Here is a 25310-nt window from a genome sequence, read left to right as displayed (position 1 = left end):
AGAAGCACTTTATCTGCCCTTCCATTCTAAATGAAAGCTTTGCAGGATAGAGCAATCTTGGCTCTAGGTCTTTGGATATCATGACTTGGAATATTTCTTTCCAGCCCCTTCTTGCCTGTAAAGTCTCTTTTGAGAAATCCACTGACAGTCTGATGGGCACTGCTTTGTAGGTGAGTGTCCCCTTATCTCTTGCTGCTTCTAGAAGTCTTTCCTTCATTTTCATCTTGGCTAATGTCATTATGATGTGCCTTGGTGTGTTCCTTCTTGGGTCCAAGAAGGGACTCTTTGAGCCTCCTGGATTTCCTGCAAGTCTATATCCTTTGCCAGACTGGGGACGTTCCCCTTTATTATTTGTTCAATATAAGTTTTCAACTCTTGTCTGTTCCTCTTCCTCTTCTAGGACCCCTATGATTCGGATGTTGGAACATTTATTATTTTTTTCTGTTTTAAAGATTTTATTTATTTATTTTTAGAGGGGAAGGGAAGGAGAGAAGGACAGAAATATCAATGTATGGTTGCCTCTTGTGTGTCCGCTGCCGGGAACTGGCCTGCAACCCAGGCATGTGCCCTGACTGGGAAATGAACCATGATTGTGTGGTTCACAGGCCCACACTCAATCCACTGAGCTACACCAGCCAGGGCTGGATGTTGGAACATTTAAAGGTGTCCTGGAGATTCCTAAGGCTCTCCTCATTTTTTTTGAATTCTTGTTTCTTCCTTCTTTTCTGTTTGGTCATTTTTTTCTTCCTCCTGGTTTACTCCCTTTATTTGAGTCCCAGTTTCCTTTCCATCACTATTGGTTTCCTGTGCATTTCCCTTCATTTCAATCAGTTTAGCCTTCATATATTCCTCTAATTTGTGGCTAAAATTAACGAATTCTGTGAGGATCCTGATCACCAGTATTTTAACTGTGCATCTGAAAGCCTGGCTATTTCTTGGTCCCTTAGAATTGTGGGCTCTGGTGCTTTGAGCTGTTCTTGAGTCATAATGTTTCAGTCTGTTTGTGCATGTTATGTATGAGGGGCGGAGCCTTAAGTGTTCACCAGGGTAGGGCCACCCAGTCACTGGGTTGTGAGCCTGTATGTAGGGGCTGGGTCAGAGAAGGGAAAAAAATGGCACTTTGCTCCACTCTGCTCTCTCTCAGATTTCTGTCACCTCTGTGGCTTCCCACAAGCAAAGTGGGTCCCTCTGGTGCTGGTTCCCTGGTGTTTGGTCCTGTGTACTCTCCAGGACCCTGTGGGTCTCTCCAGCGAACTCTTTGTGGGCCTGGGAGCCTTTCCTGTCCCCTTGACCCAGAGAAAGCCTTTCCAGTTGGTGCTTTCAGGCTCTTATTCCCATTGCTGGGGCCCTAGCCTGAGTGGTCTGTCTCACTGTTCGCTCCTTTGCTTGGTTTATCTGCACACGAAGGTGTGATGGCAGTCAGCCAGCCACCCTGAGCCCTCACTGGGATCGCCCGTTGCCATCCCATGCCTGTGATCCACCAATTGCCTCTGCCTCTGCTCCTGGGTTGGTCAGACAGAACAATCTTTCCAGCCCAACCAGCTCCGCTGCTGACTCCACCCCTCTTACTGGTCTGGCTGAGTGATTCATTGTCGGACTTCTGTACAGTTCAATTTTCACTGTTTTGGCTGCGTTTTTGTTACTAAAAGTTAGTTGTCTTTAAATTTATTTGTTGGAGGGGACACAGTGTTTCTACCTAAGCTACCATCTTGGTTGGAAGCCTTGACCATAAATTTCTAACTGGGTGGGTCCTGGTGAGTAGTCTCATCTCAGGCCAATAGCTTCCTTAGTAAAAGATTAATCTGTACCTTAAAAGAGCCAGTCCATTGTTCTTATGCATCAAGGATAAAATACCTTTGAAATGCCTGAGTAATTTCTCAAAGGCATGACTTTGGGCAGCAGAGCACAGTGGCCTCAAACATCTCTTGTTGCCCACATACCAACTACATTTACTATAAATGTAAAATGTTACTTATTCTGTCCCCACCAATGTGAAAGAAGTATTCTGTATCTGACAATATAAAAGAAGTATGTATCTCTCCTTTTCACTTTTTGTATTATCCTACAGTTTCTCCCTCTCCCACCCATCTCCAGTTTCTCCCACCTCCTTAATCTACCAGAAATGGACTTCATGTGACCTTTCTTACACTCCCTCCTTTAACTCTAAATGCAAAAAAAAAAAAAAAAGAAAGAACTGCCACAGTGCCATTCTCCAGAGCATTTTGTCATCTGTTGATTTTATTTGGGCTGGTCCTCTCTTATTGGCTGAAATAACCTTAAAAATTTTTTTTGACAGTTTTGGATATGCCTTCCTAGACATAAATCAGAAGGTGAAATGCAGTGTTAGGACAATGCTTTCAACCTTTTTGAAGAGAAATTGTTTCATGGCAGGAAAAAAATTTCCTTGCTAGACCCTCAGCTTCTACACTTCTCTTTGACCTGTTGTGTGTTTCTCACCCAGAATGACATTGTTTTGAAACACATAAAGTTATGACACTCTCCTGTTTGAAATTTCTGCTTGGCTTCTCAATCCTTTTAGAAGAAATTCCAAATCTCTTTAGGCCAACAAGACACTACCCAGTGTTAATCCAAACAAACAAAGAAATAAACAAACAAAAAACCCTCTCCAAACCCCAAACCAAAACCAAAAAACAAAACAAAAACAACAAACCATAGGCCCTAGGTGGTGTTACTTTGCAAAAAGAACATGGTTCCAAACCTTGATTTAGTACCAGAATTCACTGAAGTTTCAACTTCTTCCATAAATGGAATGCTTAGTAATCAGTCTGGAATTTTCTGATCAATCCAATGAGGTAATCTGACACTTGGGCCCTGTGTATCTTGAGTAGGAAGAAGATGTGATCCGCATTATAAACCCTTGCCATTTAGACAGGAAAGTAAGAAGCTAGGAAAATTCCTGGGCAAGTGGAATGAGGAAACTGAGACAAGGTGAAAGGTAAGATGGTGGCCTAGGTAAACAGGGCTTACTTCCTCACATCACCACGTCAAAATTACAACTAAACTACAGAACAACCATTACTCAGAATTGCCAGAAATTGAGCTTAATAGAAGTCCTCATATACGGAATTAAAGAAAAAATATTGAAACTGTAGGGGTGTTGATGCAGAACAGGTTGGTCTCACAACCACATGGGGCAGATAAAGATCAGGCAGGATATCTCAAAAAAGCAAGGGGTCCCAGCCCCATACCAGGTGTGCCCAGTCTGGGTCTCAGTGCTGGGAGTATCAGTGCACATGACTTAGGGCTTTAGAAACCAGTGGGAATTGAGGTTGTGGAAGAGAGGAACTGCTAGTTTGCTACACAGTTTCTCTCAAAGGGCCCACACACAGACCTGCTCAGACTCACTCCCTCTGAGCTCCAGCTTGGGACTAGCACAGTGAAAGGCATCAGAGACAGATGAGATGGAATTGTCTCATATCAGGGTGAGAGCTGGACAACAGTTTTCTCCCAGACAAAAGTGGTGAAAGAGGCCATTGGTCCTTTTCTGACCCCTTCCTTCACAGCGTGGGCTGAGAGGTGCCATATCTGAGACTCTATCAACATGGCTCACACTGTTTGCCCCACTCTTGTGATTTTCTGAGGCTCAGCTCCACCTAAATTTCAGGCTCCCCCAAGCTGTTAACAGTGGCTTTTCCAATGGGTGGTTCACCCTGGCTTATGCCTCAGATTTTCCTAAATTCTCCCCAACAAGTAGCATTTGGCCTCAGTGAGCTCTGTGCCTCTTGCTAAGTGGCCAGAGGTCCAGCACCAGCAGCAGCTGGTGCTGGTTCACAGCTTGGCCTTGCTTGGACACCTCCATGACAAGCACAAATGATAGCCATCTGCAGGTTGTTTTGTAGCTTATACTGGGTGGCCCTGAACAGAACACAGGTGCTGGCTGATCTTGGCCTTTACCTTCCAGGAGACCACAGAGCCAGTGTACCTGGTGGATAGCTACATACAATGTTGGAGCGCTACCACCCAACTATCTACCAAAAGGAAAACCCAAGGGGTGGACTCAGCAGGTGCCAGAGTCCTGCTGATGTCAGTGTTGCTCTGTGGCATGGGCCTGTGCACAAATGATCTTCTACAGTGATCAGAGGTTGGTGGTCAGTGGTCACAGCCAGTCTTTTCAGCTGATTGACCTGGGAAAATCCCTGTCATTGACCTGCTAACAGCAATCAAGGCTCAACTACAACAGGGGAGTATAAACAGTCCATGTGGTGGGTCCATCTCTAGTACTGAGCTTGGGTGATTGGGAGGTTGTGTCATTGGACCCTAAAGGAAACCACCTACTTTAGGCCACTCTACCAAACCATGGAATCATAGCAGCTCCACCTAATACGTAGAAACAATATACACAGGGAGGCTGCCAAAAGGAGGAGACAAAGAAACATGGCCCAAATGAACAACAAAACAAAGCTCAAGAAGAACTAAACAAAATGCAGACAAGCAACCTACTAGATTCAAAGTTCAGAACTCTAGTTGTCAAGATGCTGAATGAACTTAGGGGAAGAGCAGATGAACCCAGAGAGAACTTCAACAGCATAAAGAAGCACAGAGAAACCATAAAAAGAACCAATCAGAAAGGAAAGATACAAGAACTGAAATGAAGAAAAATTTATAGGGAATCAACAGTAGAGCTGATGAATGTGAGACATATATGAGTGATCTTGGACATAGAGAAGGAAAAAGCATCTAATCAAAAAGTTAAAAAAAAAAAGAATCCAAAAAATGTGGATACTGTAAGTGACCTTTGGGACAACTTCAAGCATACCAATAGTTGCATCATGGTTGTTCCAGAAAAAGAAGAGAAAGAGCAAGAAATTGAAAACCTATTTGAAAAAATAATGACAGAAATCTTCCCTAACTTGGAGAAAGACATCAACATTTAAGTCCAGGAAGTGTAGTCCCAAAGAAGATAAACCCAAAGAAGTCCAACCTAAGACACATCCTAATTAAAATGACAAGCGTGTCAATGGAAATATTCCAAGCAAGAAGAGAATGGCAAGAAATATTTCAAGTAATGAGAAACAGAGGCCTACAACCAAGGGTACTGTATACAGCAAGGCTCTCAATCAAGACAGAAGGCCAAATAAAGAGCTTCCAAGACAAAAGAAGTCTAAAAGAATAGGCCTCCACTAAAACAGCTCTGTAGAGATGTTAAAAGGACTGCTTTAAGGAAAGGAAGGAAAAGAGATAGACGGAGAGGAACACAGGAACATAAATGACAATGAATAAGTACCTTTCAATAATAACCTTAAACACAAATGGATTAAATGCACCAATTAAAAGACATAGAATAGCCGAATGGATAAGAAAGCATGACCCACACATATGCTGCCTAGAAGAGACCCACCTCAGGTCAAAAGACCATCACAGACTAAAAGTGAATGGATGGAAAAAAAATTTCCAAGCAAACAGACAGGAAAAAAAAAAGCCGGGGAGCAATTCTCATATCAGAAAAAATAGACTTCAAAAAAGGGCCATAAAGAGAGATCCAAAAGGTCACTTCATAATACTCAAGAAAAGAAATCACCAAGAACACCTTAACATTGTAAATATATATGCAGCCAACACAGGAGCACCCAAATATATAAAGAAAATCCTAGAGGACCTCAGGAAAGATATTGACAGCAACACAATTATACTAGGGGATTTTAACACCCCACTGTCTAAAATGGACAAATCTTCCAAACAAAATATCAACAAAGATATTGCAGCATTAAACGACACCCTAGATGAAATGGACCTAATTGATATATATATAGAGAGCCCTCCATCCCAAAAAAGCTAAATACACATTCTTTTGAAATGCACATGGAACATTTTCAAAGATAGACCACATGATAGGAGACAAAACGAGTCTCAACAAATTCAGGAAAATAGAAACCATACCAAGCATTTTCTCTGATCACAAGGGACTGAAATTGGAAACTAACCCCACAGGAAAACACCCAAAACACCCAAAAGCATGGACACTGATGGTATGGTGTTAAACAACGAATGGGTCAAGACTGAAATTAGGGAAGAAATAAAAAGTTTCTGGAAATAAATGAAAATGAACTCGCAACAACCCAAAACTTATGGGACACAGTGAAGGCTGTCCTGAGAGGGAAATTCATGAAATACAGGCTTTTCTAAAATAGATAGAAACATCTCAAACAAACAACCTTACCCGACACCTCCATGAACTCGAGGAACAACAACAAAGACAGCCCAGAGCAAGTAGAAGGGAGGAAATAACCAAGATCAGAGCAGAATTAAATGACATAGAGACTAAAAGCACAATTCTAAGGATCAATGAATCTAAGAGCTGTTTTTTGGAAAGATAAACAAAATAGGCAAACCTTTAAGTAGACTCATCAAGAAGAGAGAGGTCACAAATACAGACAATGAGAAATGAAAGAGGAGAGATTACAACTGATACCACAGAAATAGAAGGGATTGTAAAGAAATTACTATGCAGAATTGTATGCCAAGAAATTTGAAAACCTAGGTGAAATGGACACACTTCTAGAAAAATAGAATCTTCCAAAACTCAATGAAAAAGAAGCAGAAAACCTGTACAGACCAATCATAGCAGATGAAATTGAAGAAGAAATCAAAAAACTTCCATCCCAGAAAAGCCCTGGACCAGATGGTTTCACAGGAGAATTCTACAAAGCTTTTAAGGAAGAGCTAACCCCGATTCTTCACAGACTATTCCAAAAAATCCAAAATGATGGAAAACTCCCAAACTCTTTTTATGAAGCCAGCATCATCGTAATTCCAAAACCAGATAGAGACACAACAAAGAAAGAAAACTTCAGGCCAATATCACTGGTGAACATAGTCGCTAAAATCCTGAATAAAATATTCACAAAAGCATCCAACAATACACCAAAAAGATCATACACCACAACCAAGTGGGATTCATCCCAGGGATGTAAGGATGGTTCCATATTCGTAAATCAGTAAATGTAATACACCACATAAAGAAAAGCAAAGACAAAAACCACATGGTCATATCAATAGATGCAGAAAAAGCTTTTGGTCAGGCAGAACACCCATTTATGATAAAGATACTCAGCAAAGTGGGAATAGCGGGAGCATTCCTCAATATAGAAAAGGCCATATATGAAAGACCTACAGCCAACATCATACTCAATGGGCAAAAACTAAAAGATTTTCTGTTAAGATTAGGCACAAGACAAGGTTGCCCACTTTCACCACTTCTATTTAGTATAGTATTGGAAGTTCTAGCCACAGCCATCACACAAGGAAAGAAAATAAAAGGCATCCAAATCAGAAAGGAGGAAAGAAAACTGTCATTGTTTTCAGATGACATGATAGTCCTCTGAAAAATGAAAAATCCTATACACTCTACCAAATAACTGTTCGAACTAATAGATGAATTTGGCAAAACAGTGGGATACCAAGTCAATATCCAGAAATCAAAGGCATTTTTGTATACCAAAAATGAAACAGCAGAAGCAGAAATCAAGAAACAAATCCCATTTGATATAGCAAAAACAAAAATAAAACATCTGGGAATAAACCTAACCAAGGAGGTAAAAGACCTGTGTGCTGAAAACTACACAACACTGAAGAAAGAAACCAAGGAAGACACAAAGAAATGGAAACATATAGCAGGTTCATGGATTGGAAGAATTAACATCATCAAAATGTCCATACTACCCAAAGCAATTTACAGGTTCAATGCAATACCTATTAAAGTACCAATGGCATATTTCACAGACATAGAGCAAACACTTCAAAAATTTGTATGGAACCATAAAAGACCCCAAATAGCAGCTGCAATTCTGAGAAAGAAGAATAAAGAAGGAGGGATCACACTACCTGACATCAAACTGTATTACAAGGCCACTGTAATCAAAATGGCCTGGTACTGGCATAAAAACAGGCAGATAGACCAATGGAATGGAACAGAGAGCCCAGAAATCAACCCAACTCTCTATAGTCAATTAATATTTGACAAAGGGGGCAATAACATAAAATGGAATAAAGATAGCCTTTTCAACAAATGGTGTTGGGAGAACTTGACAGCTACATGCAAAAAAATTAAACTCGAGCACCAACTTCCACCATACGCCAAAATTAATTCAAGGTGGATAAAAGACTTAAATATAAGCCATGAAACCATTAAAGCCCTAGAGGAGAATATTGGTAGGAAAATCTCATATATTCCATGCAGCAATATTTTTACTAATACATCCCCTTGATCAAGGGTCATAAAGGAAAGAATAAACAAATGGAATCTCTTCAAAATTAAAAGCTTCTGCTTGGATAAGGAAAACAGTATCAAGATAAAAAGAGAAGTAACAGCTTGGGAAAACATATTTGCCAATGATACCTCAGACAAAGGTTTAATCTCCAAAATATACAAAGAACTCACTGGACTCCACGCAAGGAAGACGAGCAACCCAGTTAAAAAATGGGCAAAGGACTTGAACAGACATTTCTCCAAGGAGGACATACAGAGGATCTAGAGACACATGAAAAGATGCTTGATAAAGCTAGCTATCAGAGAGATGCAAATTAAAACCACAATGAGATACCACTTACAGCAGTCAGAATGGCTATGATAAACAAAGAAACAAACACCAAGTGCTGGAGAGGTTGTGGGGAAAAGGGGACCCTAGTTCACTGTTGGTGGGATTGTACAACCACTATGGAAAACAGTATGGAATTTTCTCAGAAAACTAAAAATGGACGTGCCTTTTGACCCAGCAATTCCACTATTATGAGTATATCCTAAGAACCCTGAAACACCAATCCAAAAGAACCTGTGCACCCTGATGTTCATAGCAGCACAATTTACAATAGCCAAGAAGTGGAAGCAACCTAGATGCCCATCAGTAAATGACTGGATCAAAAAACTATGGTACATTTACACAATGGAATTATATGCAGCAGAAAGGAAGAAGGAACTCCTACCCTTTGCAACATCATGGATGGAACTGGGAAGCATTATGTTGAGCGAAATAAGCCAGGTGGTGAAAGACGAATACCATATGATATCACTGTTAACAGAAATCTAAACAACAAAACAAACAAGCAAGCAAAATATGACCAATGACACTCAAATAGGGAACAGGGTGACAGGGTCCAGAGGGGAGAGGGGAGAGAATCATAGGGGAAAAGGGGATGGACTCACATGAACAAGTATAAAGGACACATGGACAATATCTAAGGTGGGGGTGGAAATGGGAGGGAGGTGGGGAGCACTGGGGGGGCAGGGCTAGGAATATAAGACAGAAAACTGTTCTTAAACAAGAATTAAATAAAAATAAAAATAAATGATATGACAAAGGTTAAAGACAAAGAGAGAATCTGAAAAGCCACAAGTGAAAAAGCAGTTTGTTACCTCTAATGTAGCTTCCTTAAGACTGTCCGCTGATTTGTCAAATGAAACTTTGCAGGGTGGAACAAAATGGCAAGAAATATTCAGTGATGAAATGCAAGAACCCACAACCAAGATTACTCCTCCAGCAAAGCTTTCACTTAGAACTGAAGGACAGATAAAGAAGTTCTCAGACAAGAAAAAGCTAAAGAGGTTCATCATGACCAAAACTGTATTATATGCAATGTTAAAGGGTCTTCTTTAAGAGAAAGAAGAAGATTAAGAATATGAACATTGAAATGGCAATCAATAAGTATCTATCATAAATTGAATCTAAAAAACAAAATAAACAGAAGAGAAACAGAATCACAGGTACAGAGACTGTTTTGATAGATGGTTGGGAGATGGGAGGAATGTCAGGGGGATGGATGAAAAAGGTGAAGAGATTAAGTACAAATTGATTGTTACCAAATAGCGAGATGTAAAGGACAGCATAGTGAATATAGTAGGTAAAGAATATATATACATGATCCATGGACAAGGACTACAGCATTGGGATTGCCTGAGGGATTGGAGAGGGTCTGGGTGGTGGGCAAAGAGGGAAAAATTAGAATAACTGTAATAATGTGAACAATAAAGTAATTGAAAGAAGATTATTAAACAAGGCCAGAGAGTTTGAGCAACTTAAAGCCAGCCGATGAATCGCAAGGCCTTATCTCCCCTAACCAAGGACATTTGAGAGCAAATGGTTTATACATCTCCTCCCTAACCAGAAAATACTTAGATTAAATTACCCTGGTCTGGGACTTCTTCAGACACTTCTCCTCGCAGTTGTGAGATACCACAGGAGTTTAGGGTAGGGAGGAACAGTAATGAAAACAGAGAGATAGCACCTGAATGAAGGGAATGAACTTACAAGAAGCTGCAGGACTCCCTTTTCAGCTTCCCCACCCCTTACTCCCATGAAAGACAGCATGTCAATTCCCCGTAGCCATAGAAAATCACACCAAAAAGAAAAGCCCACCCCCACCCTCTCTCCACAAGAAAAAGCCAGAGCACTCTAATGCAGGTGTGACACTCTGGATCTGATTCCCAGAATTTCTACCCTCTACGAAACTGAAACAAATCTTATTTTCATTATCACCATCGCTGCACTATATTCTTCTATTATGTGAGACAAAGATGCAAATTGGTTCTGGGTTTTTTTTCATAACACAGTCCCATTCCTGGAAAGACATGCCCATTCTAAAAATAATCCTTTCTTTTATTTTGCTAATAATTCTTCCAGCACATCCTTCTTTCTATACAAACCTTCCATTTCATACAAAAGCTCTGAGAACCCTTCTAGTTGCTAGTTGTTATTTGCCCCATTCATGAATCACTTGTTACAGTCCATTCCATCTTCAAATTTACTTGGCTGAATTTTTTCAGCGTGACAGTGGACAGACCCTTGACAACCACCTGTCCTATCTCTTTCCCTATGCACACTGTCTTGCTGGCACCTGTACCTTCTGGCTGTTCACTGAAGCTGCCAAGCGTGTTTCCACCTCAGCACTTGTGACCTTTCCTTCTCCTCTGTCCCCCTTTTAGAGCAGGCTTCCCTGTAACACCCAAGGCTACACTTAACTTCTGACAGAGGCCTTGGGGTCAATGTCATGTGTCAGAGGATCTTTTACTGACCACACTAATGGTGCCCAGGCCATTTCTTCTATGGTTTTGAATTTTTTCACTATTTGATCTATAGATCTTTAAATACATATGCATTGCTTATGTGATTTTAAATCCACTCATTTATGAGTTAAGTCTTTTTAATAGGCTTGTTTATTACAAAGACTAAAGTATTTGCTTTGATTTAAGAATGAAGAAATTTCTCTTGGGATGTCCCTCTTCATGTTTGTCCATAAGCAGAGGCTCTTGTTCCCCACATGGGAGCTTATTGATGAGGAGGTGTGGTGAAGCAACTATGGCCAGGAAACATCTAGACTATAAATACTGAGGGTTTTTTAGCAGTATTTGAGAGATTTGGTTTGGGCAGGGTGACTCTTCATTAACCAAAACTCTCTCCAGAGACCCTTGGGCATTCCTTCCTGTCTTGGCAACATAGGTGCCTTAAACAGTGGTGATAACTCTCAAAGCTGCCCTTGAAAGAGATCAGCCAGCCTTCCAAACTGTTATCATGCTCCCTAGCAACATGCTCCAGCAACAGGAGACTTTTATTTTTCTACTGACTGTTGGCAATCTGTCCTTCATTGGTCATTGATACTTCATTAAAGGTGACTTCATTCCTTCATCTCTACTTGCCTGTAATATAGCGTGATTAACCAGTCAATTGTTTGAAATATATATTGTTTCTTTATTTGACTTATTAAGAGATATTATCCTTATGCTATTTACATGTGAAATTATAACTTCCACATGAGTCTGTGCTACTTAGTTTCTTAGCGAAGACAGAAATCAGTCTATGAGTATAAATTGCTCCCTCCCCCAAACAAAACAAAACACTGTATATTGTAAAGTATACCCTACATTTCATTGTAAAAACATAAGAAAAATGTACATATCCTAAGTAACCAACTCAAAATTTTATGTTTTATAGTTACTTAGTAAATATTCATGAAATAAATACATCAATGTACCTACTACCTAGTACTGATACAGGATGCCAGAAGCTGCAGAAGTTCCCCGTTTTCTTGGACTTTTTAGTCACAAATCCCTTCTTCAAATTAGTACTATCATTACCTTTGACATCATAGATTTTTTTGTCTTCTGTATGTATGGGGTTCATATAATAATACTTACTAGTTTTTGTCTTTTCATAACAATTATTAGATTCCATTGCTCTAGAGAATTCAGTATATGACCATAGCACATTATTCGTTCATAATGCTAAATGGACATTTGGATTATGAATATATATTTCAGATATGTTTACTATTGCTGATGCAACTATTTTTGTGTATGTCTTTGGTTTACATATTTATACATTTCTATTGTGTATATTCCTAGAAGTGGAATTGCTGAGAAGGTGCGTGTATGGTAAAGAGTTCTGTATTGATTCTGAATTATTTTAAAATGTGTTGGTTAATTTTAAAAATTTAGAATTTTTTAGTTTATGTTTTCTTTTTAAATTTACTTCTAGTTTGGTTGGACAAATCCTCTTTACAATTTGACAACTTTCAAATATGACTCATGGCTTTTGCCCCAGCATGTATGTTGAATTCCTCATTTTTTTTCTTGTGTTCATTCCTTATGTATTTAAAGTTATACATTCTCCACTTTTATATATATATATCAAAAGGTTGCATTTTAACATTGTGTTTAAAATATTTTATTGTACTTATTTATTTTGTCCTCTTTTTATATTATAGAATGAAGATCCTTAAAAACATCTGCTATGATTAAAAACATGAATTTTGGAATTTTTTTACTTTTACTTCTTCTGTTTCGGGATTTATTAATAGGTGTTACCAATTAATAATCTGTATTGTTTTGAAACTTAGCCTATTTATTATTAGAAAATTTTTATCTCTATTTTTAGTGGTGCTTCTGGTCCATTGTGTCTGATAATAGTGTACCGAAGTGTTTTTTATGATCTCTGTTGAAATAGGTCATTTTTCTAACTTTTTATAATCTTGTTGTACACTTCCATGTAAGCAAGCCCTCTAAGTAATATATAGAGTTAATTTTAAAAATTAAAAATTTTTAATAAAAAACTCTAGTCCAGTTTGTGTTTGAGTGATTTCCTTTGTTTATATTTTCTGTGACTACTGACATCTTCACATATATTTACACAAAATCTTAGATAGCAATATTATAATATAGGCAAACTTAGAAATAAGCATAATGCTCACAAACTAATAAACAGATAAATAAAATGTGCTATATTTATATCATAGATCATTATTCAGCGAAACAAAGCTACAACTGGGATGAAACTAAAAAACATTATGCTATGTGAAAGAAGCCAGTTTCAAAAGACTACACATTGTATGGTCCTGTTATGCTGAAATGTCTAAAAGGACTAATTTATAGAGACAGAAAATTGATTAATGGTTACTTGTGTGAGGGGTAGGGGAGTGACTTCTAAGGCATATGACATGGCTTTTGGGGAGGGTGAAAACACCCTAAATTTATATCATGGTAATAAATTCATAGCTCTGTAAACATGCTACACATAGTTATGTACATTATATTCATAAATCCGTTTAAGTGATTAGAAGAAAATAAGTTTTGAGTATAAAGAGATTTATATTTTCAGAAATGTTAGGTATTTAATTGGAAGATGCTATGATTTATCTTCTAGTTCATCATTATTCCTTCTATATGTTCTATCATATTTTTAATGGTTTCTGCAATTACCTATAAAACTTTATTTTACTGGAGAAGAAAACTGTTACACTACTTGGCTACCCATTAAAAACACGAAGTTAAAATATAACTCTGAAATAAATGAGTTGTTGAAAATAAAAGTAGATTTAAGATGGTTTAAGTCATGTTAGTAATCTCAAAATTAGTCTCTTAAAATGGGATGAAACTCATATGCATTTTTGACAAGAGAGCTTTTTACAAATACTATTAAAAATGTGATACTTACGAAGGGTCATTAATGACCGTCCTCAGTGCATTGAGAAAATCTGCACTAGACATTGTGTTGATGTCCAATCTGACAGCTGCTCCCTTGATCTTCATGCGAACGATGTTATCAGGTTGATCCGCAAACAAAGGGAGACCCACCATTGGGATCCCATGGTAGATGGCCTCATAGACGCCATTGGCTCCACCATGAGTTACAAAAGCTTTGGTTTTTGGATGACCTAGAATTGGGTGAATGTAAGCAAATTATGAATTATGAACCTTAAATAAAATGAGTGTTTGAAAATAATGGTGCATTTAGGAACAGATTAGAATGCACTTCAGACTGCATTAAAATGTCTTTCAGAATTCAAAGGAAGAGGCTCCTACAACTTCCAAAGAGACAGTGAAGGCTTACATAGACAGTGAAGGCTTGGTGTGTTTCTTATAACTTTGAAATGAATATAAATTGCCTGTGGACAAATTGAAAGAGAATATATGGATACAAATTTAAAAAGTGCATGCAGAAAAGTGGGGAGGCATGATAGAACATATTCTCTAAGTAAAATGGTGAAGTCACTGAGTCTGAGATGTGGGGTGTCAAGGCAGCACCCAATGTGATGGCAGTGGCACAGGGTCAGAGGAGAAAGTCTTTTTCTGGTACACATTATAAAAAAAAATGTTATTATTTCAGAAAGAGATTTTGACTTTTTTTGAAGAGAAAACCACTGGTAACAAAAGAGTCACAGGTAAGAAAAGATGGGCTATTATTCAATGGCACTTCTACACCCTTAAGTGGAAAGATTTTGTCTAAGGAGAAAGTTAAGTGACAGGGTGGTAACCCAGAAATTGTTGAGATGTTCTATTTGAGAGGAAATGACACATGTATTAAAGGTATTTTCTTTGTGGCCATGAGGAATGTGACCGTGTAGACTAAGATGCTAACTGTTTTGTCTTATTCATTTCCCCTAGGACTGTGAAATACATGTAAGGAAGTTAATTTTTATTTCTGACGCTATCAATAAGAAATGTTCAAAACATTTCTTTCCTAGTGAACTGTTCATCACTCTGGAGGAACTGATGCTGATTTCAGTGTTTTCCAGAATCTTACCAAGAAGATCATTCTGGGGGATCCATTTATACAGGCGAGTATTTGGCCCTAACATGTCTGGTTTTTTGCCTTCATATCTCCATATAACCTGTTAGGGTAAAGAAACAGAAATTTCCATGAGTCAAATTACCAAATTATGACATGTTAAATCTTAAATAGATTCAGAGACATCTAGTTCAACCCATCCATCTTACAGAGAAGGGAATGAGGACAAGACATGTTGGATAATGAGAACCAATAAAACTGACATAAGAGGAGTAGATACTGCTATTGCATGTACTTGTTTTTATATTCAGTCCGGTGAAAATGCAATCATGATGTTAGGGGTTAGATAAATAAGAGTATCAATGACTCTCTCAAGCATATTCAAAGTTTTAGGTAGTCATAATTGTTGTGCAAAGCCCAGAAACTTACTAATAATCTACACATTTATGTGGTTTTAACTATTAAGTATAGCAGCTCTCATCTTCCAGATTGAACATTAACCTGTTCATTTCTTTATGTATATTAGTGAAGTGGTTTAGTTATATTCACTTGTTCCATAGTGTATTTTATTTGACTTTTACATAACTAGAATTACCAAATAAATGCAATCAGCTATTTGTGAAAATTAAATCATTCTGATGTTTAACAATTTATTATTAATAATAAATAATTTCTGCTTTGGGGTAAATTTAGCTTCTTTATGGTGACTAATTATGAATCACTACTCTCTCTATGAAAAATTTCAGGTGATAATTTTTAAATGAATTTTATGTTATCAGTCTAGCTGGGATTGGTAATTCTCTTAAAATGTAGAAGAGCTTTTAAAAGCCCATTGGCATTTCATAAATAATAGTATAGCTGTTGAAAAGATCAAATAAGATTACAAAGATGAATTTTATTGAACTGATGGTTTAACCTCACAATGTGCTGTGACCCACAGAGAGCATTGACTAATATGGTTAATTAATCATAAATGGCCAGGAAACTTCTAAGTCCCATAACTAAATTAGGTTTAAAATGTGAAGTTTCTAAGAAAGTCTCATAGGGCAGACGCTAGTTTATAAGTAGTTAGCATCTATTTGTTATGTGAGTGCTAAAGTAACCTCAGTTTTCCAGCAAATCAGCATACGGTGATTTTCCAGCAAATGTGAGAGGGACAAATCCCTGCTAGTTAGAAATCTAAAAGTATGTGACAAAAACTCTGAGGGTTCAAGTGTATTTTCTGTATTAGATAATTTACAACATATTTTATGGAGAAGGAATTTCAAGGGGTCCCAAATGAGACTTGCATTTGCTTGACATTTTTTTTACAACTATGTTCCTTTGTTGTCCACTTGGGAGAGGTTATTTTTCTGATGGGATGTTTCTGGGCCACAGTTTACAAAACACAGGGCCAGCCACCTTGAGTGTTGGAGTTACCTCCACCTTATCTATTGAATCTCCTGCTTTAGAATTTATCATGGCCCACCCCACCTAGGAGGCTTCTCTCTTGTTTTTTTTACAGGCCTATTTTTCTCTTGCTCTAAATCATTGAGGCTGGCTTCAGAACCTTGCTGAGCCCTGGACATACTTTCTCTGAACATAATGTTGAAGAATACGTTGAATAGGTCAGTTACAAAATTCAGAGAAAGGAAGGGAGGCCTGTGAACTTGGCAAGCCTAAACTGCATGATGCTTTTCAGGCTGTTATCATCCCCAATTTATGTTACTGCAAAAATGCAACTACTTTCTGAAAACATCTGTAATGTACACAGTTCCCTAGGGTTCCTGCAAGAAAAGGGAGCAAGAGACAAGGGAGAATTTGGCGATATCTGGATCTGTCAACAGCATTGTTATAATACCAGACCTCACACTGTGCCTCTGAACTACACTGCTCTGTTGTCACCATGTTAATGCCAATGTCATTACCAAACAAAGCACTGTCTGCATCACTTTAGTTTTTGCCATGGGCACTTTGATTTAAATTGCTACCTGAGATAAACTGGAGCAGTCCATAAGAGTATACCTTTTATGTAGGAATTTCTGCTATCAGATGCTTTAGAGAGTTTAACACACTCATTGTTTTTCTACTCAAAGGTGCTTTGTCTAACCTTTTGAGGAACCTGGGCCAGGGCTGAGGCAATCATATTGGCCTTTTCTTCAGTCAAATTAGAGACCATCGACCCCAGGCTAAACACCACAATACCATCTTCTCCAGAGCTCTGGACAAACTGTTCCATTTCCTGTGAAGGAAGAAAGTTTCCCATCACAAAAGAGCAACAGCAGAGTGAACACCAGTGAAAAGCACTGCTACAAAAAACTACAGAGAGAAAATTAGTGATTGTAAGTAGTTACTAGAGTAGGGCCTGATTTTAAAGACTGTGGTTATTTCTACATAATATGAAGTGACCATCTCACCTTTTCATTTCTGTGTGTACAGTGGAATTGCATTTGGATTCTTGTTCAACCCATCTCTGAACTTTTTCATCTTGCATATGGGAAGTGTCTTTCTTATACTATAATTCTCCATTTTCTTCCCATCTCACCCATCCCTCACAAATGTCATTCTGCTTTCTGTTTCTGTGAGTGGTGTGGTTGTTAATAACTGTTAGTCGGCTGTCCTTTCATTGTTCATATTTTTTATCTTCTTTTTTAGATAAGTCCCTTTAACATTTCATAGAATAAGGGCTTGGTGATGATGAACTCCTTGAATTTGACCTTATCTGAGAAGCACTTTATCTGCCCTTCCATTCTAAATGAAAGCTTTGCTGGATAGAGCAATATTGGCTGTAGGTCTTTGGATTTCATGACTTGGAATACTTCTTTCCAGGCCCTTCTTGCCTGTAAGGTCTCTTTTGAGAAATCCACGGACAGTCTGATGGGCATTCCTTTGTAGGTGACTGTCCCCTTATCACTTGCTGCTTCTAGGATTCTCTCCTTCATTTTAATCTTGGCTAATGTAATTATGATGTGCCTTGGTGTGTTCCTTCTTGGGTCCAACTTCTTTGGGACTCTCTGAGCTTTCTGGATTTCCTGGAAGTCTATTTCCTTTGCCAGACTGGGGAAGTTCTCCTTTATGATTTGTTCAAATAAGTTTTCCACTTGTGGCTGTTTCTTTCCCCCTTCTGGTACCCCTATAATCAGGATGTTGGAACGTTTAAAGATGTCCTGGAGGTTCCTAAGCGTCTCCTCATTTTTTTGAATTCTTGTTTCTTTCTTCTTTTCTGTTTGGTTGTTTCTTTCTTCCTCCTGGTCTACTCCCTTGATTTCTGTCCCAGTTTCCTTTCCATCACTATCAGTTTCCTGTGCATTTCCCTTCATTTCAATCAGTTTAGCCTTCATATATTCCTCTAATTTGTGGCTTAAATCAACCAATTCTGTGAGCATCCTGATCACCAGTATTTTCACCTGTGCATCTGAAAGGCTGGCTATTTCTTGGTCACTTAGAATTATAGGCTCTGGGGATTCGAGCTGTTCTTGAGTCATAATGTTTGTTCTGTTTGTACCTGTGAGGTCTGAGGGGTGGATCCTTAGGTGTTCACCAGGTCAGGGCCACCCAGTCACTGGGTTGTGACGCTGTATGTGGGGGCAGGGTCAGAGAGGGGAAAAAATGGCACTTTGCTCTATTCTGCTCTCTCTCAGTTTTCTGTCACCTCGTCGGCTTGCCACAAGCAAATTGGGCCCCTCTGGTGCTGGTTCCCGGGTATGTGGGCCTGGGTACTCTCCAGGGCCATGTGGGTCTCTCTAAGGAAGAGAGAGAGACCTCTCTCCCCTGTGGGTCTCCCTGTGAGCCTGGGAGCCTTTCCTGGGCCCTTGACCCCAAGAAAGTCTTTTCAATTGGTGCTTTCAGGCTCTAGTTCCCGTCGCTGGGGCCCTAGCCTGAGTGGTGTGTTTCACCGTTCACTCCTTTGCTTGGTTTATCTGCGTACGAATGTGTGATGCCAGTCAGCCAGCCACCCTGCGCCCTCCCTGGGTCTGCCCGTTGTCACCCCACTCCTGGGATCCACCAACTGCCTCCACCTCTGCTCCTGGGTTGGTGGACCTAAAGATCTTTCCAGCCCAACCAGCTCTGCTGCTGACTCTGCCCCTCTTACTGGTCTGGTTGAGTGGTTTGTTGTAGTCGTACTTCTGTACAGCTCAATTTTCACTGTTTTGGCTGCGTTTTTGTTACTAAAAGTTAGTTGTCTTTAAATTTAGTTGTTGGAGGGGGCACAGTGTTTCCACCTACACCTCCATCTTGGCCAGAAGTCCGATTCTCAACCTTCTCTATGCAGTCTCTCAGCTTTTGTTGTGCTGAAGCTGCTCCATCAACCCTCAGTTACCTGTCAGGAGGACTTGCTCTACATGGAGGTATATATTCATTGTGTTCATGCATGAATGTGAGTTCATGGTCTTTTTGCAGTGACATTTCAGACCTCTCCCCCTAAATCACTTTGTATACGTTGAATATCACTATAATTCATGAATCTGGTATTATTGTCTGAAATTTCCATGAAATAGCTGTAAGATTCCAGATTGTACTTGTAAAGGTACTTATTTATGTGACAATTTTTATGGCTTATTTACAAATGATACCTTTTGTTCTGAAACCATATTCAAAATGGATGATTTAGTACAATTTGGTACATGTACCTAGATAGGAGGGGCCCTCATCACCACCTCACTGAGTCCCCCAGGGATCGCATGCCCTGTGCTGGGACAGGTAGAGCTGGGCCTTCTGCAGCAGAGATCTGGTCACCCTCTTGAATAGCTCAGTTCAATGAATATAAAGTTCCTGGTAAAGTCATGTTCCCCCCAAATTGTTTCTGAATTATTCTATGTACCCTGATCCTTATCAGTTTTAAAATTTCATTACCTTCTGTACTAGAGAAATTTCTAATTGTTCAATGTACTTACTATACCCTCATCCCACATATGTAAAGAGTGAAATGTTTAATGGATATCTGGTTCAAATGTCATACTAATTTCTTTTGCCCCTTTGATCACTTGTTTTAAATTTTTGTTTTTTCTCTCTGGAAAATACTAACCTAACCTTTTAACATGGAAAGTTTAAGTTTTTACTTTAATCATTATTTCATGCTTTTGTCTTAAAAATTAGTATACAATTGACATAGAACATTCTGTAAGTTTATGAGCAAAGTGTGTTGAGTTGATTCATTTATGTAGTGTAGTATGAGTATGACCTTAGCATTAGTGAACACGTCCATTTGGCCACATACTTATCTTTTTGTGTGTGTGGTGAGAACAATTAGTATCTGGTCTCTAGAAACTTTCAAGCATATAATAGAGCACTGCTGGCTACAATCATTACATCTCCTGAACCTAATCATCTTTGAGTTGCAGGTTTATACCTTTTGATCACCTACTCAACCTCCTGTGTCCTTTTCTCCACTCTATACTAATCATCATTGTGCTCTGTGTTCCTATGAGTTTGCATTTTTAGATTCCACATATAAGCGCATGGCACATTATTTGTCTTTTTCATTGTGACTTACATCACTTAGCATATTGCCTTCACGGTCCATCTGTGTTGTCCAAGATGGTAGAATTTTTGTTTTTTCTCATGGCTGGATAATATTCTGTTTTTTTGTGTTATTTCTTGGTGTGTAATTCACGCCTCTTTACCCATTCATTTGTTGACAGACACTTAAGTTGTTTCCATTTATTGGCTATGGTGAATAGTGGTGCAATAGATATGGGTTTATGAATATATTTTAATATTCTGTTTTTCTTTCTTTTGGATATATACCCAGAAATGGGATTTCTGGATCATATGGCAGATGTTTTTTAATTTCTCAGAAATATCAATACAGTTTCCCATAGTGGTTGCAATGATTTTTACATTTCTACTGATGGCAGAGAAGGTCCTATTTCCTTCTAGATCATTGAGTTTTCTCACAGAGCTAGTTTGAATTTTGGGGGGGGGGAAATGATATATATTCATGTGTGCATTTGGTTGCTGGAGGATTATTGTCAAACTTGGTGATTTAGGTTTTTTTGGTTTTTCATGTCCTTTAAGGTTTTGCGGTGTTGATTTTTGTGTTTGAATTAGCAGTCTGTTACTTTCATCTTTACTGCTTTCAAGGTAGAAATACCTTTAGTCAATACTGACACAGATAAGGCTTTTTCAGACCTTGTCTGAATATGCCAGCTCCCTGCTTCTGGCTCTCTCTCCTGGGTGAATTCTTATGTCTGGATGTCCTTCTTCACCCTATGAAGTTCTGGCCAGATGTTGATAGCCTCCCTATTTTCCTGAAGGTGGTGCTACAGCTCCAGTGTGTAGTTTCTCACCTGTGAGTAAACCCTTGCCTGCATTCTGCTCTTGATCTGAAGCCTTCTCCCAAATCTTGTTCTTGCTGCTAAGCTTAGCAGCTTGCACAAGGAGCTGAGTGCAGAGGGTGGGTTGTATGGGTTTGGAATGCAGTTCACTTTTGGCACCCACAGACTAGTTGGCGGATCTGTAAGAGAGGTTTTCTTCCTAGTTTGTGGTCAAGCTTCCTGATGGAGCAGGGAGTGCAGTCAGCAGGAACTGTGTCTCTTTAACGCCCTTTGGGAATCTTATGTGCTGTTCTCTCAATCTGTTCCCTTTCTACATTACTGAGCTCTTATTCAATATTCTGGAGGCCATGCAAGAGAAATGAGCCCTTTGATAATTCATTTCTAAAGGACTCTTTTGCACACTAGGGAAAGCTCACCCTCCAATGACTGACTTGTCCTGTCCCCTGTTGGAGAAATCATGGGCTCTCTCTTAGCTTTAAACTGTGCTGTCTTGGAGGAGGAGTGATGCTGGAAAAGTTAAGCTTCTCTCTACCTCATACCAAAGCATTTAAATGCACATATTTTGTGCTCCAATAGTGTGTTGGAACTTCTCCCCTGGAAACTTCGACTTCCACAACAGCTCCCTAAGCTATAGGTGACTGCCCAAGTCAGGGTTTGTACATGCTCCTGGACTGCAGCCAGGAGGGGCAGAACAATTCACAACATCCTGTAGGTATCACAGCCAGTACTGGTGTCTCTCTGCCTATTAGCTGATGTGTAGGTGGGCAAGATTCTCCTCTGGTCCCTTGGCATGTAATGCTAGATGTCAACTTCCACAGAGACATTTTTGTTCATGAATAGATATGTTGTCACAGAGACAGAAAATGGGATCTTTTATGCTCACTTATGCGTGATTGCTGTCGTCACTCCTGATGCAGTATGATCCATTCCCATGAGATATTCTCTATCATTATAGTAGCATTACGTTCTTTCTTTATTATGATACTTTTCACACAATTTTTAGTACTTGCTTATCAAGTAGAATATCTTGTGTGTGAGAGCAAACATTGTGTCTGTTCCTCTACATACCCATCACTTATCCTTGCAGTATTCTAGTGTTGTTAAAAGTATTCCTTGAATTGTGGCTGATACTTTGTTATGCATTGAATGAAGAAGGCCTTAATTTAACTGAATCGATGTCCAAAGCCCTCCAAGTATGACTCTTTATCCTACAGTGATAATGACATTCAGACTCTTGTAATAATATAGAAATATATGAGTTTCTAATTGTCATGTTACTTTCCTTCTATTCTCATACCTTTCCCAGTGTGATCAGACATTCTAAATGAGGAACCCAAAGTTATTATAACTAAATTTGCAAAGTAAGCAAAGTAAAGCCAGCATGGATAGGATTACCTTAGGCAGAGGTTTGGCAGGCTTGCAGTGGAATCCTCCAATCAATTCAAAATGTGGCAAGAGTGGGCGAGGAAATTCAAAATCCCAATAGGTTCGAGTGAGCCACATTTCAGCTTTCCCCATCAACTCATATATAGTTGTGGGTCTTCCTGAAAGAAAAAAAGCAAAGAGAAAGTATATCAATTGAGAATGTTGCAATGTGAATGTACCATTTAGTTTTCTGAAAAAGCTTGGGATAATGTAGCCAAAAGCCCTTTAAATTGTTGGTGGTTTTATCAGCAAACATAATTATATAATATACATGTTTAATTCTATCATTTATATACATGAAATATACATGATATATGATAAAGTGTAATAGTTTTTTTTCTAATGTCGCATCAGTACATTTACTATCATAGAAAATGATTAACCATAAGAAAATATAGACTTAAATATGTATTTGTTTACTCTGTAAAGCTGCAACAGTAATAGATGCAAAGATAAACAATCATTCCAAGTCCTCTACCATAGCCATGGAAACACTTTCCCCTAGATTAGTTCATGTGGTTTCTACAATTTAGCAAGCAAGTCACTGGTACTATAACTTCATCAGGTTTGTTTTAGGAGCTTAATAATCCTTGTACATTAATAAAAATATTTGCAAATAACTGTTGGAATATTTGGAATAATTTTATAATGTGTAATAATAGGTTTCTTCACCCTTAATTTTGGCTCATTTTGCCTTTAAAGGAAGAGTTTTCAGAAAGTATGTGGGATGGCCCAAAGGTTTGTTTGTTTTTTCCTTAAGATGGCTTTAGTAGTGCTTAGCTGTCTTTAACTTCATTGGAAACAGTCATGTTAGATAAAATTGTGACAGCTGTCACATCAGCATTCATTGAAAAAAATCAAAATTGGTGAATTTTTGTATGGCCCTTTTAATCTTGAAGATGGAGGAAAATAAGCAACATTTTTTGGCATATCATGTATTATTCTTTTAAGGTAGGTAGAAATGCAACTGAAACACAAAGCATTTAGGGTGTGTGTATGGAGAAGGTGCTGTCAGTGATCAAATGTGTCAAAAGTGGTTTGCAAAGTTTCATGCTGGAGATTTCTCTCTGAACAATGCTCCACAGTAGGTAGACCACTTCAACTTGATAGGAAACAAATCAAAACATTAGTTGAAAACAATGAACATTATATCACATGGGAGATCGACGACATATTCAAAATATCCAAATCAAGCTTTTAAAATCTTTTGCACCAGCTTGGTTGTGTTAATTGCTTTGGTGTTTGGGTTACACAGAACTTATGTGAAAAAAGCCTCCTTGACTGTATTTCTGCATGTGATACTCTGGATAAAGATAATGAAAACATTCTATTTTATGAACACATTGTGTTGGAAGATGCAAAGTGGATACTTTACAATGATGTGTAATAGAAGAGACTGTGGGGCAAGCAAAATGAAGCATCCACCACACCAAAGGCCAGTCTTCACCAAAGAAGGTGATGTTGTGTGTATGGTGAGAGTGGAAGGGAATCCTCTATTGTGTGCTCCTTCCTGAAAACCAAAAGATTAATTCCAGCAAGTACTGCTCCAAGTTAGACCAACTGAAAGCAGCAGTTATCAAAAAGCACCCAGAATTACTCAACAGAGAACACAAAATCTTCCATCAAGTTAACGCAAGACCACACATTACTTTGATGACCAGGCAAGAACTTTACAGTTTGACTAGAAAGTGCTGATTCATCTGCCATATTCACCAGACATTGCATCTTCAGATTTTCATTTATTTAAGTCTTCGCAAAATTCTATTAATGGAAAAAATTCAGGTCCTTGGAAGACTGCACAAGACACAAGAAACATTTTTGCGTTTAAAAAATAAAAGTATTAGGAAGATGAGATTATGAAGTTCACTGAAAGTGACAGAAAGGAGTGGAATGAAATGGTGAATGCATTTTCAGTAAAGCTATTGGTGAGGAAGAGGCATGATGGCAGAGGAATGAATGAAATCCATACTGAGCTCCTCCCAGGTCTAATCTTGAATTACAACTAAAGTGTGGAGAAATCACCCAGAACAAACAACTGGACAGCAGTGAGAGAGAAATCTTATAGACTCGGACTGACAGAAGAATTATCTTGAGCACTAACTGAACTGGGAAGGAGTATGGTGGAGACTCGATAGGGCTGGCTAGGTGCCCATAGGTGGCAGGAATAATGAAGCAAGTGGTTGGATCCACTGACAAGTGTAGGGTCTAAACCCTAAGCTAGGATCTCCAGCCTAGAATACTTGAAACCAAAAAGTACACAAGTAGTAACCATCAGCAAAAAGCATGAGGCTTGCTGTATGACAGAAATGGATGGATGGAGACACAAAAGAGCTGTTTAAACGGCCAACACACAAATATTCATTTGTAGCCACTTACCCAGGGCTCTGGCAAAGGCGATGGGCAGAGTGGGCAAGATATAAGTATCTCCTCCTCCTATGCCATAGGAGATACTTGGGACAGAAGCTTTGGGGAGAGAACTGAGAAAGTATCTGTTGGGATCCCCATGCTGAGTCATCCCCCATACTGCAGCAGCCAGCATGTTCAGACAGACCACTCCCCTCCAAGCCCCAGACGCCTGAGGAGGAACAATAGCCCCAACACGGGAGAGATTCTG

At 38.8% G+C, this 25310-nt stretch overlaps 1 protein-coding gene across 1 annotated transcript in view; it reads right to left on the bottom strand.

The window, feature by feature from the left end:
• LOC118984162 (UDP-glucuronosyltransferase 2B31-like) overlaps positions 1-25310 on the bottom strand; it is a 33763-nt gene that overhangs the window by 1302 nt on the left and 7151 nt on the right. The window contains exons 2-5 of the mRNA XM_037041941.1: positions 22667-22815; positions 17104-17235; positions 15030-15117; positions 13941-14160 (exon numbers count right to left, since the gene is read on the bottom strand). Coding sequence (XP_036897836.1) covers positions 13941-14160; positions 15030-15117; positions 17104-17235; positions 22667-22815 — 589 coding nt within the window. The remainder of the gene's footprint in view (positions 1-13940; positions 14161-15029; positions 15118-17103; positions 17236-22666; positions 22816-25310) is intronic.

Source organism: Sturnira hondurensis, unplaced genomic scaffold, assembly GCF_014824575.4.
Source record: "Sturnira hondurensis isolate 20B ecotype Veracruz unplaced genomic scaffold, ASM1482457v3 Scaffold0000566, whole genome shotgun sequence".
Lineage (NCBI taxonomy): Eukaryota > Metazoa > Chordata > Mammalia > Chiroptera > Phyllostomidae > Sturnira > Sturnira hondurensis.
The sequence above is the reverse complement of the archived record's forward strand: the minus strand, read 5'-3'. Positions and strand labels throughout refer to the sequence as shown.